The 15,710-nt window shown below is 34.7% G+C and overlaps 1 protein-coding gene across 3 annotated transcripts; it reads left to right on the top strand.

The window, feature by feature from the left end:
- Positions 1-10,102: 10,102 nt before the first annotated feature.
- Positions 10,103-15,594, top strand: LOC105837513. 3 transcript variants are annotated; one of them, XM_012682365.3, is made up of 7 exons: positions 10,103-11,770; positions 11,967-12,079; positions 12,195-12,413; positions 12,512-12,930; positions 13,067-13,784; positions 14,426-14,681; positions 14,783-15,594. In XM_012682365.3, exons 1-7 carry the CDS (start codon positions 11,677-11,679, stop codon positions 14,986-14,988), a joined length of 2,025 nt encoding a protein of 674 aa, XP_012537819.1. In that variant the 5' UTR covers positions 10,103-11,676; the 3' UTR covers positions 14,989-15,594. The 3 variants fall into 3 exon arrangements, with proteins under 3 accessions (XP_012537819.1, XP_012537820.1, XP_012537822.1); XM_012682366.3 differs by having other exon boundaries at positions 10,104-11,770; positions 14,447-14,681; XM_012682368.3 differs by having other exon boundaries at positions 11,674-11,762.
- Positions 15,595-15,710: the final 116 nt, after the last annotated feature.

Genomic DNA, 15,710 nt, shown 5'->3' on the forward strand with positions numbered 1-15,710 from the left:
ACCGAGGCCAAGGCGAAGTCCGAGAAGGCACGTGATCTAAAAGGCGGTCGAGGCACACGAGACGAGAATAGCCGAAAAGCCGGAGCACGATTCCACTTCTGATGCTGTAAGAGTCTTCTTATTCACTCTAGGAAGGTGTATCTAGGATATAGGCGGGTTTCAATAAACTACTAGAGTCACTAAAGGTAAGTATATTCAGTTTTCTCTTTTACAGTTACTACAACCACGTCTGAGGCTCACAACCGAGTGCTTGGAGTGCGCGTCTACATCGGAGTCGGAGCTTGGTCCAGCTGCGCACAGTAATAAACGGATACCACCAATCAGATTGCTGGGTTGGTTAGGGTTAGGATGAATTTATAGAGTTTGATTGGTGATGTCCGTTTGTTACTGTGCGCATCTGGGATTCACTCTCAACAGCGCCGCGCACTAACTAGCGGGCAAGTCTATATATCTAATTGTATATAATTGTATGTGGCGCCATATATAATGCTGTGTGAGTAGTGCACCCTATATATAATTATATACAGCATTATATACAACTATATACCCAGTGAACACGAGTGAGTCCCAGATGCGCACAGTAATAAACGGACACAGCAAGCTGAGTGAAACGGACACAGTAACAAACGGACACAGACCAAACGGATACAGTAATAAACGGACACAGTGCGAAACGGACACAGTAACAAACGGACACAGTGCGAAACGGACACAGTAACAAACGGACACAGACCAAATGCGCACAGAGCGAAACGGACACAGTGCGAAACGGACACAGACCAAATGCGCACAGAGCGAAACGGACACAGTGCGAAACGGACACAGACCAAATGCGCACACTGCACATGCGCACAGACCAAATGCATACACGGAAAGTCGCAAACCCATGTGATGCAGTGAATGCTTTGCACGCACACACACACACACACACACACACACACGGGGGGGTGCAAAGGGGGCCTTCGGCCCCCCTCCCGCACCTACCCCGTCCAAGTCGCTAACCTATGTGGACTTTACTCTGCTTGCAATGTACATGGATTACATTTGGTCCGTGCGCACGTGCAGTGTGCGCATGTGCAGTGTGCGCATTTGGTCCGTGTGCATTTGGTCCGTGCGCATTTGGTCTGTGTCCGTTTCGCACTGTGTCCGTTTCGCTCTGTGCGCATTTGGTCTGTGTCCGTTTGTTACTGTGTCCGTTTTGCACTGTGTCCGTTTCGCTCTGTGCGCATTTGGTCTGTGTCCGTTTGTTACTGTGTCCGTTTGTTACTGTGTCCGTTTATTACTGTGTCCGTTTGTTACTGTGTCCGTTTCACTCAGCTTGCTGTGTCCGTTTATTACTGTGCGCATCTGGGACGCTCCCGTGAACACGTTTTATAGCGGCAATATAACATGGAAGTTACATGTAATGTAACATTGTTATTCTTGTGATATGTAGGTGCTATATAACATAGAAATAACCTGTGTTGTAACATTTGTTATACGCAAGTAATATAACTGTTATACATTGTTTTGGCGTTACAGTTATGTAACAAAAATTGTATAATCGTAACATAACACGCTTGTATCAATGTTATTACGGATCGATGCGTCGTAGTTGACTGAGAAATCAGACAACACTATTACATCCTGAATGAGAGATCCATTTGATATTTAAAAAAATTATCATAAAGATGTTTTTAAAAATAACACGGTTTTGTCTACAATTTCTGCGCACAAAAAAATGCACAAAATCTAAATTTATCATATACTGAACAAAAACAGGATAATAAATGTACTATTCAATTTTTCTTAGAATATATGATCTATATAGTTAACCATCTAATTAACCATTTGAACGCTTCAAAGTATTAGTGCTAAATAGATCGCAATTTCCATCAAATTATTAAAATTATGGGAAAAGATAAATTTAACAATAAAATTAATAAGTAAATAAATTAATGCTATTTATTTTTAATGTTTTGCAAAATTTGATTGCTTTTATAAAAAATAATATAATTGCGTCAGTTTATAACATATAAGTATATGTAGACAATAACGGGAGAGGTTCAATGGCGCACAGTACAATTGGACAAGTTGCAATTGCCCACCGTGCTATAAGACACGAAACATTGCGCACCGTTTAATTGCGCATTGTTCAATTGGACACCGTTCGATTGGACACCGTTTGATTGGACACCGTTCGATTGGACACCGTTCGATTGGACACTGTTCGATTGGACACAGTTCGATTGCGCACCGTTCGATTGCGCAACGTTTAATTGCACACCGTTCAGTGGCACACCGTTCAATTGCACACTGTTCAATTGCACACCGTTCAATTACGCACCATTCAATTGCAAACCATTTAATCAAACGCATATTAAATATTCATACATTATGGTTGCGTTTGCAATGTGTACATAGGTTAGCGACTTGGACGAGGTGGGTGCGGGAGGAGTGAGGCCCGATTGCGCACATAAGCGATTGGACACAGTAGTATTTTCCGATTGCACACCGATCCGATTGCACACGGACCCGATTGTACACGGAGCCAATTGCGCACCGACCCGATTGCGCACCGACCCGTTTGCACATAGATCCGATTGCACACGATACGATTCCGCATCGCAGAATGATGCAAAAACAGCCTAGATAGCACAGAAAATTTAGAATAAATTTTTATAAATATTTTACGAATTTATTTTTAAAAAACATTTTTTAAGTTATATAATCGTTTTCATAAATTATTTAGAAATTATTATTAACAATATATAAAATATATTTTTAAAATGTACTAAAAAATATTCATGGTATATTAACTCGAAATATTTTTGTATTTTTGAATTATAATAGGATAAATATTTATTTTTAATATTTTCATAAATATTTATCCCAATTATTTTATACTTGGCAAACTCAGATATAAAAATACGTACAAAATATTTATTATAATATTTTTCTTTCTTATACATATTTTATAGTCGCAAACCTATGTGGTGCAGAAAATGCTTTGCGCGCGCGCGCACCCACACACACACACACACACAGGGAAGTGCAAGGAAAGCTTCGCCCCCTCCCGCACCCACCCCGTCTAAATCGCTAACCCACTATATGAAATGCGGAATCGTATCGTGTGCAATCGGGTTCGTGTGCAAACGGGTCGGTGCGCAATTGGGTCCGTGTGCAATCAGGTCGGTGCGCAATCGGGTCCTTGTGCAAACGGGTCGGTGCGCAATCGGGTCTGTGTGCAATCGGCTCGATGTGCAATTGGGTCCGTGTCCAATCGGGTCCGTGTCCAATCGGGGCTGTGTCCAATCGGGAAATACTACCGTGTCCAATTGCTTATGTGCGCAATGGGAACAGTCTCGTGCGGGAGGGAGGCCGAAAGCTCTCCCGTGTGTGTGTGTGTGTGATTGTGTGTGTGTGTGTGTGTGTGTGTGTGTGTGTGTAAAGCATTCACTGCACCACATGGGTTTGCGACTTAAATGGTGTGCAATTGAACGGTGCGCAATTGAGCGGTGTGCAATTGGACGGTGTGCAATTGAACGGTGCGCAATTGAACGGTGCGTAACTAAACGGTGCGCAACTGAACGGTACGCAATTAAACGGTGCGCAATCAAACGGTGCACAATCAAACGGTGTCCAATCGAACTGTGTCCAAACGAACTGTGCGCAATTGAACGGTGTGCAATGTTTCGTGTTTAATAGCACGGTGGGCAATTGCAACGTGTTCAATTGTATTGTGCGCAAATAAAGACCTTTTGACAATAACAAGTACCCATATTAATGAGTCAAATTGGCGTAGTAGGTAGAATACAAGGTTCGTCATCCTAAAGTCCCGGGTTCAAAACCTACCAGCGGCAAGTAAAAATAAAATAAAATAATATAATTTAAATTTAATTAATTAATAAAAATTTGTCCTAAGTTTAGTATGTACTGTTGATAAAAATAATTTTAAAAAATGAAATTTTTATTTTATTTTATTTTTTTCTAGTTGCAGTTTAAAGATATCCGATTTAAGAAATCTTTTAGATATCAGTTTCATGATATCTTTCTATCCCTACCGTAAATTCGGTATATGACTCATATATTAATAGTATATGAAAGACGTACGAATCATATCTGATCGTATACGAAGTATATGCAATTCTTATATGAATCGTATGCGATCATATGCCAATTGTGATATATTAGACATATGAACGTATACGACCGCATACGAATTACATATCGCTTCCAAAAATTTATGTCGGAATCATATGTGACATGTTTGACATGCAAATCAAATCGTATAAGATTGCATACACACCCAGATAGCGCAAAGACATCCACTGTATGTCCAATGGATATCCGCTTTTGGACATTCGGACGTCCATTAAGAGTCCAAAGGTCCGTCGGACATTCGATGGACGTCCATAGGATATACGTTTGGCACAACTTTGTACATTCATAGAAAGTCCTATAATGGACGTCCATGGGATATACGTTTGTCACAATTTCGGACATTCATAGAAAGTTTGAAATAAACCAAATTTTGGACCTATTATGGTTTGATTATTTCTTTTGGGCCTTTTTTAATTAAAGGGCTTGCTGCAATAGTGGATTAATCTACATTTTGTAAAAATCATCGACATAAAGCATGGACTGCGCATTTCCTGCAAAAAGCTCTTGAAAAGTGTCCGACGTAAAGACAAAGAGGAGATGTGGTCCGGGTCCATTTCTTTCTCTGTCTAGCGACCATTATGCTACTGGTTAGACAGAGACAGCTCTTGACCCGGACCAATTGCTGTGTTCCTTTTTTGGTCAGAAAAAAAAACAAAAAAACGAAAAAAAAACGAAAAAGAAAAAGAAAAAGAAACAAAAAAAAACAAAACAATAAAAAACGAAAAAGAAACAATAATATATTACAACAAACATAAAAAAAATACCAATAATTAATAATGTTAATAATAAATAAAAAAATAATACGTATTATTTTATATTATTTCATATTATATCTAAAAATAGAACAATTAAAATAAATCTTTTAAAAATTAAAAATAATATAATTTATTATTATTTATAAATTAATGTTAATTATAAATATTGTAAATAATATATATATATGTATATATATAATAAAAATAATAAAGATAAATTATATAAAAGTAAGATACAAGTGCGGACATAAATCAAATATCCAGCATAGGACGTTCTGAATAGAACATCCGTTTAAATTCCAATAATGGACATCCAATGAATGTCCATTTTATGTCCCTGGACATGCGGATTTGAATCGGACTTAAAATGAACGTCCTTGAAACATTCAGTGCTATTTGGGCAGTACATGCGGTTCTTATACGGTTCGTATGCGATCACATGGCAATAGCATTATTAGACATACAATCGTATACGATCGCATATGAATTACATATGACAGCCGGAAATTGGTAACAGAATCACATATATGATATATGTCATGCATGTTTGATTTGCGTATTTATCGTGTAAGAATCATATATGATCCTGTACAAAGAACATTCATTATGTACGATCTACGATGCGCGCACGCGTGTGTACACACAACATTCATAATTTTCTTTTTTACAAACATATGTATAAATATATGTATTACATATATATTTAATAAATATTATATATTGTTCTTATACACAAACATATTAAGAATATCGTTTAGCAAGCATTATAATTTTAATTGAAAATATAATAATCAAATACAAACTTATATAGTCATGTAGCCGCGAGTAGTTCGCAAGATCGCCACTAGGCGAAGGCACGGCGCTCCTCCTTCTTATGAGACAATTTACTTCAAAAGGCTTATAAAAGAAAACCATCACTCACGGCTTACCTAGCAGTTAGTACTTCACTTGCAGCAAAGTGTAATATATATTGTTTTTGTTACACGAAGAGAGTTTGTGGGCCTTCGCAACTCAGAGAGTTTCCGAAAATTGAGAAAATATAAAAATAAAATTTTATATAATTATATAAAATACTCACGCTTATATAAATCGTATATGACTCATCAGCATCACATGCGATTTTGTCATATATGACTCATATATGAATCGTATATCAGGCGTATACGATCGTATCCCAAAAACACATATGCCATTATCGTATACGATCACATACGATTTTGTCATATACAACTTTTACGGTAGGGTATTCTCAAAAAACGGCGCATTGGTTAACATTCTAACATCATTATGTTATCTTTTAGAAATCTCTTTGTGTTTTCATTTTCAGAAACAGGATATGCGTATCATGCGTGAAACGAAACGCATGTAACTGTTATGTGACGGTTAGATAACATGTTATACAACATGTTATATTGCTGAGTCGGAAATTGTAACTTACATGTAAGTTACGTGTAACATCAGAGTGATGTAACTTGTTATATTCGGTTACATTGCTGTTACATTGCTACTGTGTATAGCTTCACTGGGTATACAATCTGGGTATTTTATGACCAGACCGTTTTATTTATATATTTTGTTATCAGAAAAATCTGAAAAAATTCTTATATATTCTTACAATATTTTAGAACACTATCTAACAGTTTGTTTTTTATTTTATTAAATTTTAATTTTGTTACATTGAGTTAAACAAATAAAAATTTGAAAAAATGGGAAAATAGTAAAAAATTGATATCTCAGCCATAAATAAATATTAAGGAAAAATATTTTGCAATTGTATAGTACTAGTATAGACCTTAAAAAAATAGTTTGACCCTCGCAGTTTCAAAAAGTATAATTATTTCAACTATCGAAAATGCCCGAATTTTAAAGGTAGTCGCGAGTATACGCAATAATAAGCAAAAAAACGAAGTTTGATGTTATATTTTTGTTTTATTGCAAAAATACAAATATTTTAAGTTACATTACGATAGTACAGATCATTTTTATTATAAAAAATGACAAATTATTGAATTATTTGCGCAAACAATCGTGACAAAAGTGATAAAAATGATAAAAATTTATAACCTACCCAGATAGCACACGGACGTCCTTAAGACGTCCTCAGGACGTCCAGGACGGACTTCGTGGATATCCTGAGGACGTCCTGATTTTATCCCGGGACGTCCTCAGGACATTCTGAGGAATAGCAAACGAGCGCCACTTTTTAGTCCTCAGGACATCCTGAGGACAGTCTATCGGACATCCTGAGGACAGTCCATCGGACGTCCTGAGGATACCATAGGATTTCCTCAGGACATCCTCAGGAATAGCAAACAATGACCACTTTTTGTCAGATTTTTTAGATTCTTTTTTTTAGGATTTTTGATAAATATATCGATTTTTTATAAGAATTGAAACGTTTCTCAGAAAAATTTAAAAAATAAAAAATTCCGATTAATTTAGAAAATTTTTTAAATATTTCTAAGTATTTTTAACAGTTTTTGAGAATTGAAAAAAAACTTTAACAAAAAATTAAAAGTTCTAATTATTTCTACGATAATTTTGTAAGAGGAAGAAGACTATACATGTTTCAGTGACAGTTGTACCTGTTAAAGCATGTTTAATCTCTGTACCCGAGAAAACGGTCACCCATCCAAGTATCAACCATCGCCGACGATGCTTGACTTCGAAGACCATACGCATCCTAACGCTTCGTGATGATCCATGAGTACTTCTTGTTTATGCATACATATTTGTTATAGATCATTACAATAGATGTTGTCATAAGAATGAAACATATATAGTTAACTTATATTTTTATAAATAAATATAAAGTTTTACAGTTTTTTAAAATCATTTTTACATATGCGCGCGAAATAGCATGTGGAATAACTTATTAAAAAACTGTTTTTGCGCCGTTTGTATAAAATAAAATTAAAAAATTATTTAATGTCATTTTTTATAATTTTTTAGTATTGTTAATATGCCATATTGTTTCAATAAGTGTAGACATTCAATCTGACTTTAAAGTCAACATTTTTACACATTTGATTTTGCAATACATTCTAGAAATACGTACGATATTCAAAGATTTCTCATTTGCTATATTAATTTACGTTTTTTTAAAAAATTACTATACGTCCAGGATGTCCCTGAATACTATTTTAGGATGTCCTGAGGACTTTCGTAGGATGTCCTGAGGACTCTCTTAGGACGTCCTAAGGACTGTCTTGGGATGTCCTGAGGATTGTTTTAGAATGTCCTGAGGATTGTTTTAGAACGTCCTGAGGACTTTCAGGATATCATATTCTTAGAACATTCTGTGTTATCTAGAATGTCTGGTATTTATACAGTCATTATATTTAAGTTTATCTTTAGACATTTTGTAGCTAATGAAACTCTTTATACAATATTTTAAGAATAACGTTTTCAGCTAGAATACATATATCCTCAGGACATCCCAAGGATGTCCTCAAGACATGAGTAAAATTTCAATTTATATTAATACTATTACAGAATTTAACATTCTAAACTTACTTTAGAAGTCAAATTTATACATAAAATATTTACAATAATACAACTATTATATCCTGACAAGATCCCAGGACATCCCGGGACATATTCAGGATGATCCTGAGGACGTCCTGTGCTATCTGGGTAATGATCAAAAAAGACTTTTACTACATAAAAAAGTTGAAAAATTATCGAAAAAACGTTTGATATTGAAAAGTCATTACATATCAAAATACTGACACCGCAGACTGGTGTTTTCTTCTATCTAGGTCTTTGAGAACTCAAGTCAAACTTTCTTTTGCTACAGTTCAAGAGTTGACTGCCGTACACGGGCGCTACTTTGCTACTGGAACCTTAGTAAGTTTAAAATTTTTTACGTAAAAGTCTCGGCACTAGTCGCAACCTCTATTAGAAAATACACGTGCATACTATAAAACAGGCCTGTGCCATAAAGGACCCAGTGAAGGGTTTTAGAATTTATTTATGCAAATTACAAACTTTAGAGCTTTTTATGTAAGAAGACTATAATATACTATTCCATTACTATGGTCTTAAAATTTTCGCCATTAATTTTGTCATTATCTGGGAAAAAATTTTTTATAAAAAAAAATATATAAACATATATGGACATATTATATGTGTATATTTATATATGTTTTATATGAAAAATTTTTCCTAAATAAAGATTTCCGAATATGCTGTATATTGAAGCAGCGTTGTGTCGACGTTTCGCCTGTAATGTAGCTTATATCATTAGAACTGGAAGATCTGAAGATTTGATCTGATTGTAGTTGTCTTTAATCTCTTTTTTAATAATGAGAAAAGTGTGAGAAAAGAGATGTTTTTCAATCAGTTGATACTCATTCTACTATTCTATTATATGTTAACTATTCTTTTATATTTTAAACTTGATTTGTAATGTTAGTAGTTGCAAAATAAAGGAAGAATAAACCCATATAGCACAGAAGCTTTCAGCAACATTGCTGCAATGTTACAATATTACGAGTTGCAATGTAATATTGCAGAGACGTTTCAGAAACAGGCAATATCAATATTACGCTGAAATGTTCCAGTAATGTTGCAGAAATATAATAAAATTCTGAAAATATACATATTCAAAAATATGCATTAAGTGTTCCAATATACGTGCAACTTCGTGTAAGAAGACATTTGTAACATTTGTGGCATTTTTAAATAGTTTTGTGAGATTTAAATATTTGGATTTGTGTGCAATATTTATAGCAAAGATTATAATCTTTTTGAGATTTATAATAGAACAGTAAATTAAACAATTTTTTAAATAAAAAATAAAATTATCATACGTAATAATTTTATGTTTTTATTTGAAAAATTGTTCAATTTACTGTTCTATTATAAACCTCTATTATAACCGTAAATAATTGGCTATAAATATATTAATGCTAGGAAATTTATATATATGTATTCATTAATATTATTTGCTTTTGACAATAAGTAAAATAATACTACTTAATAAAAACGATGCTACTTAGATAATAGAATATTGTGTAAGTTTTTATTTCTATATAAAATGTAATAATAATTTTCTAATTTTTTACTATGCTTCTAATATATTTTAGATTTTAATATATAAACTTTGAGAATATATAAAAATATTCAAGAGAAATAAGAAAAAAATTCATTGCAATTGCGTAAATTCACAATTTTTTATCCGAATTTTAGATGTAAAAAGATTATAAAGTTACACAAATTGCAACGAATTTCTTTTTATCTCTTTTGTCTTTATATATTCTCAAAGTTTATCTACTAAATTTGAAGCATTATGGATATTTATAGCCAATGTTGGGTAGTATCTCTATACATGTATCTAGATACATGTATAGAGATACATTTTGTGTATCTAAACCTGTATCTGAGATACATTTGAATTAGAGTATTTGTATCTGTATCTAGATACAAAACACAGTATCTAGATAATGAACTGCTTTTCAGATACATTTTCAGATACATTTTTAAATACATTTTCACGTACTTTTTGTCTTTATTGGGAAAAAATGTTTTTTAAGGTCATTTTTGATTTGCTATTACTGTCGATAGCGTCATTTAGATTTGCGCAAATAGTACTTATGTATGAAATAACTTTGCTAATCTAGTCTATAGAATCATTAGATTTTGTGCATATTACATACATTATTAATATTATTATTATTATTACAATAAAATATAATTTAAAAAAAGACGAAAAACGCAAGTTTACTCAACAACTCAACAAACAAATAAAAAATTCGGAAAAGACAGTAAGAGTTCAGCGACAGGTATTTATGCGCCACACAAAAATGTAATTATTTATTTTATAATGCGCTTTTCGTGTTGCGCACAAACATTTAAATTTTTCAGATTTTTTTATTTGAATAATTTAAGAGTATCTGATACGTATCTGAGATACTTTTAAAGTATCTGAGTATCTATATACATTTTGATTTGTGTATCTGTATCTAGATACATTTTTTTATAAGTATCTGTATCTGTATCGAGATACATTTTAAAAGTATCTTACCCAACACTGTTTATAGCACTGCGTTTTAATGCATCAAATACATTGCATTGTAACATTGCAGTAGTTTTACATTGTTATATTTTTCAGGGCGGACATTTCAGCGTTGCCGCAAGCTTGCAGTAACATTGCAGAAACATTTCGCAATGTCCATGCAATGTTACAATATTTCAATATAAGGTTTCTGCAATGTTTTTGTAATCTTTTGGTGCTGTATGGGAAGGAAGATAAACTATGGGCTATATGAAATAAGGAAATCAAAGATATAATACTTTTGAGAAAATAATTTTTCATTAAAAGAAAAAACGTTATGGCGCGTTATATTCAATTTGGTATTTACATTTTCATCCATAAAATTTGGTAAGAGAAATTTCGGAATAAAGACGCGCTATCTCAACCAGCGAGGATTCTTCCATCTCTTTCAGCGAGTGTGATGTCTGTGGTGTAGTTGACGATGATAACTCTCAGACTTCTGACTCTCGACGGTAAGATGCACCAAGAAATGCTATCTATCGTTTCGCTTAACTTTTTTTTTGCCAGGGATCGTCAGAGGTCAGATACTCGGCGTATAATCGTCCGCGTCTCGGACGCATACGAAAACGCGAAGTTGATGCCGCGAGTTTTAATGCAATTTATTGCGTTACATTACTGGAAATAAGATCGAGAATTACGAGAGTGCAGCTCGTTTCCGGCTCAAGACTCTCGCGCATTGTTTGATAATTAGTGAAAATTGTGTCGGCAAGTTTATAGGTCATGGTCGATATCGTTATTTCTCCGATGGTGAATCTCGGCTTCAGTTTTGCGCTGACGTCATTCTTGGTACCTCTTTTTCTTGTCGCGTACGTAGGTAATTATCTCTATTCCAAATGCATTTTCGAACTCTCTATCAATCTTTTACATACATCTCTCTTGCGCGATATAGCGTTTTTGCGCAGTTTTTTGCAATCCTTGGATTTGATTGTTGTACCGATTCTTCTCGTGCGTTACGCACATTATTTTATTTTGGACTATATTGCAATATGTATATATTTGGTATTTTTAAGTGATGACATGGACAAGAAAATGTTGGATACGTTTCGTCAAGTGGAGATATCCACGTTACGTTGTCGTGGAGGAGAATAGTGTTCGGAGCATTTTGGACCAGGGACGTAATCACGTGAGTATCACAATGAATTTTAATGGATCGAAATGTCAATTGGGCCATAACACAATCATAATTAATTAAATCGATCGTTATGGTCTTATGGTACACATTCACGGTATGCACGTAGGGCATATGTACCCTTCTCGTACAAGGACGTTCGATCGTCAGGAATGTGAGCAGCCACTTAGTACATCTGACTTCGACAAAAAAATTACTTAAATCGGTTCTCTCAACGCGATGGGGCGTATACGTATGGGAAGAGCTCGATTACTTTTCCGTGGACAACCATCTCGCAAATTCACCTTGTTCTTTTCGAGGTCGTCCCATCACCGAGAACAATATACAGGTCGGTGCTTTGTTCTATTATTTCAGACAGATCGGCTTTCTCCATCGAATCGTTGTTTTCACGTCGTTTGACGTAGAGATTTATTTGTTTTGTCGTAGGATTATATAAGCGATGTGACATCCAAGTTTCTTCCAAGGAAATTACCGCCTTGGCAGGTACACATAGTCAACTGTTTCGTGCGAGGAGAGGAACGTCAGATATGTTTGGTGCGAGCGCATCACTTGCTTTTGCGACAGGAGCATCTAACGTTGGCGGATTTTTTGCCCTTGAGATATTCGACAGACAATTGGACTTGTCAAGAAAGCGATTCGCCTTTTACGAATCTGTACGCCCAACCATCCGCTCTCCCGCGTCTTCGACAGATGCTAATCGAGAGTTTCAGCAATTACTGGAATGACTTTCTTTACAATAATGATCCTATCGAGCGACCTGAGATTCTCAAGAAGCGTATTGGAGTATTTCAGTGCGTCAAGATCGCAGCTATAGTGCTAGTTTGCACTCTGAAAGAATTGGTCAGGTATTTAGTTGATGGTCATCTTTTCTTTTTCATTCATTTGTGCATGTAGGATTGTTGAAACGTAACGCGATAATAATGTCAAGCATGCTTAATCTCATGCCTAAATTGAGTAAGTTGATTTTGCAACTTTCTTTAGACAGTGGCGAAAATCAGAGGGAGCAATGTTTCTGTCGTTCCTGGAACTCCCATCAATCATCCACCGCGAGTCGACCAAGAGAAATTTCACTAGTCGCTTGATGTTGGATTCGGTTGCAAAATCTTTCAACCCGATCGACGTTCTCTATACGTGCGTTGCTCTAGTTTGGTATATGACGATTACGTCTCTTTTAAAAACACCTCTCTTGCTCGCCCGAGAATTGCGAGCTTTGCAGTCGCGTAAACATAGACATTGCTATCCGGATACCTTGACGTATACGCTGTCATGTTATCTTCCCCTGATGTTCCAAGCGTTTTGGGAGGCGTTATCCATTAGCTGGATCGCCGTAACCGCGCCGAAGATCATTATCGAGGAACTATTTCTCAAGCATCCGCAATCGAATCGACTGCAGACTATCTCACCGTGCGGTAGAAAGGTAGTTGCTTGGTCAGAGAAGGTTGACGTCGAGCTCATACGAAAAATCGCCAACGTGACTGGCGCAACGGAGACGGAGATTCTTTTAGCGGCTACTGTTGACGCTTTAAAAGAATACTTTAGGCACTCGGCTGTCAATGTTCCGGACGATGTATTCGCGACCATCAAGTATGTGAGTCAACGAGCGGTATTTCTACGAAATCACGAGGCCAGGGGGATTCTCTGTATCGCCTTACCCACCAAAACACCTTTGTTTGACGATGATCTCATTGAGATATTGCAGGTATGTATACAATATATAGTATTTTCCATAAGTTTGGAAAGTCTAAGAAATTCTGTAGCAAGAAACATATCTCAACTGAAAATTAATTTAGCGCTTGTTTAAAATATGCAAAGCAATTTTTATTGAGAAATTTAAATTTTAATGGAAATCATTTTCTTCTAAGAGATTATTTGATAAGGTACACATATACGCATATTTTTATTTTTGTTTTCTTTAGTTAAATAAACATTTAAAAATTAAAATTAATCGTTTTTTTTTGTATTGCATTTGTCATTATATTACGTTATGTTTTCTTTTATACACGGAGAGAATTTTTTCTTAAAAATTATCCTGAAAATCGTGGTAATTGTGAAACAACGTGAATCTCGAAGAATTTTACTATATTTCTAATACAATTTATTAAAATTTTAGTAAATTTTACTATACTTCTTACAAAATTTACTAAAACTTTGCCAAATTTTATTAAAATTTTAGTAAATTTTGTTAAAAATATAGTAAAATTCTTCGAGATTGTCTCACAATTATGACGATTTTCAGGGTAATTTTTAAGAGACAATTCTCTTCGTGTATTACTTTTATACAGTGTTTCTAAACTTATGAAGGGTACTGTACGATATATACAATTTACTCGACATGATCAGATCTCTTCAACATTTCTCAAGATTATTCAACGAAACGTGCAAGACGCTAGATCTCGACAGAGTGCAATTTACGCCATCACGGCAGCGGAAACGTCCTACGGATTGATTTCCTCTTGCGTACCGTCCATCGTTTTGAAATTACTTTTAAATCAACTATCGAAAAGATACTCTTTATGTTTAACGCACGTCGACGGGGATTTACCTGTGGAGGGCATAGACGGAGCAGTTTATTGGCGACCACCGCAAGGAAACTGCAGTACATGTCATGCGCTTCGCTTTTGTGATATCTGCTTTATTTTATTATATCGCGTCTGTTACTAGAACTGTTTTTTAAATGTATATGTATCATGCTTTTAGACATGTCTATGACTCTGCACAGGCATGGTAATGGAGTACGCCTTGGTATAATGGGAGACGCTTTGATCGGCCCTCAGCATTTTGTCGTTGCGAGAACATTCCCAAAAAGTATACGAAATCTTGCCGGTGTTTTAGGCGTGCCGGGAGGATCCAGTCGAAGTCCAAGTCCTAATCCGTTCAATCCGACTACATCTCCAGGATACTAAGATGATCAGGATGCTTTAGATTCATCATAAAAATACCATAAAATTGCAATTTTCCTTCAATCTCGTATGCTATGTGCTATTTTTTTACAAAATATGTAATAGATTATCTTTGAAACAGTGATTAATATAATTGATATCATCATATTTATAAAAAGGAATACGGTTTCATTTTAGCTCGAAAGTGGGGATGACTGATGGTAGACCGTTAACTAGACCACTAGCTATATAGACCGCTTGTTAAGTAATAATTCCAATAATTTAAGAATTTCTTCATTTATTCTTCAAATATTCACAGGTATCTTCTAAATGAGAACCGAAATTAAAAATTTAATGCGCGCATCGTAGATGGGATGGAACATCATGGGACGCGTATATATATATTTATGGAGGGACGTTGATTTATATATTTATCGTGAAGATGTTTTATGTTACATCACTATGAAATGACACAAATAAAATCGAATAAAGCTAATTTTTCCTGCGAAATTACACAAATTTGTTCTTATATGTTTTTAACAAAAATATTAATGTATATGTTATTATTCAATTGTCTATGTATCTAATCTTTGAATTAGTGCCGTTAATAAAAATTTTTTGACAAAAAAACTTGATTTGTGCAATGGGTGTAAAAATTATATTTTATAATATACAGTGTAGTTGAATCGCATGTAAGGATATCTTTAAACTTATCGCTTATTATTTGCAAAATTTGTTATACAAAT

The sequence above is a fragment of the Monomorium pharaonis genome, chromosome 11 (genome assembly GCF_013373865.1).
Source record: "Monomorium pharaonis isolate MP-MQ-018 chromosome 11, ASM1337386v2, whole genome shotgun sequence".
NCBI classification, from domain to species: Eukaryota; Metazoa; Arthropoda; class Insecta; order Hymenoptera; family Formicidae; genus Monomorium; species Monomorium pharaonis.

Excerpts from the sequence above, each read along its gene's own strand:
- LOC105837513 (XM_012682365.3), top strand. The coding sequence starts at position 11,677 with ATGGTCGATATCGTTATTTCTCCGATGGTGAATCTCGGCTTCAGTTTT. Across the intron at positions 12,080-12,194 it reads TGGACCAGGGACGTAATCAC|GGCATATGTACCCTTCTCGT; the intron begins GTGAGTATCACA and ends GTATGCACGTAG. Across the intron at positions 14,682-14,782 it reads ACCACCGCAAGGAAACTGCA|ACATGTCTATGACTCTGCAC; the intron begins GTACATGTCATG and ends TCATGCTTTTAG.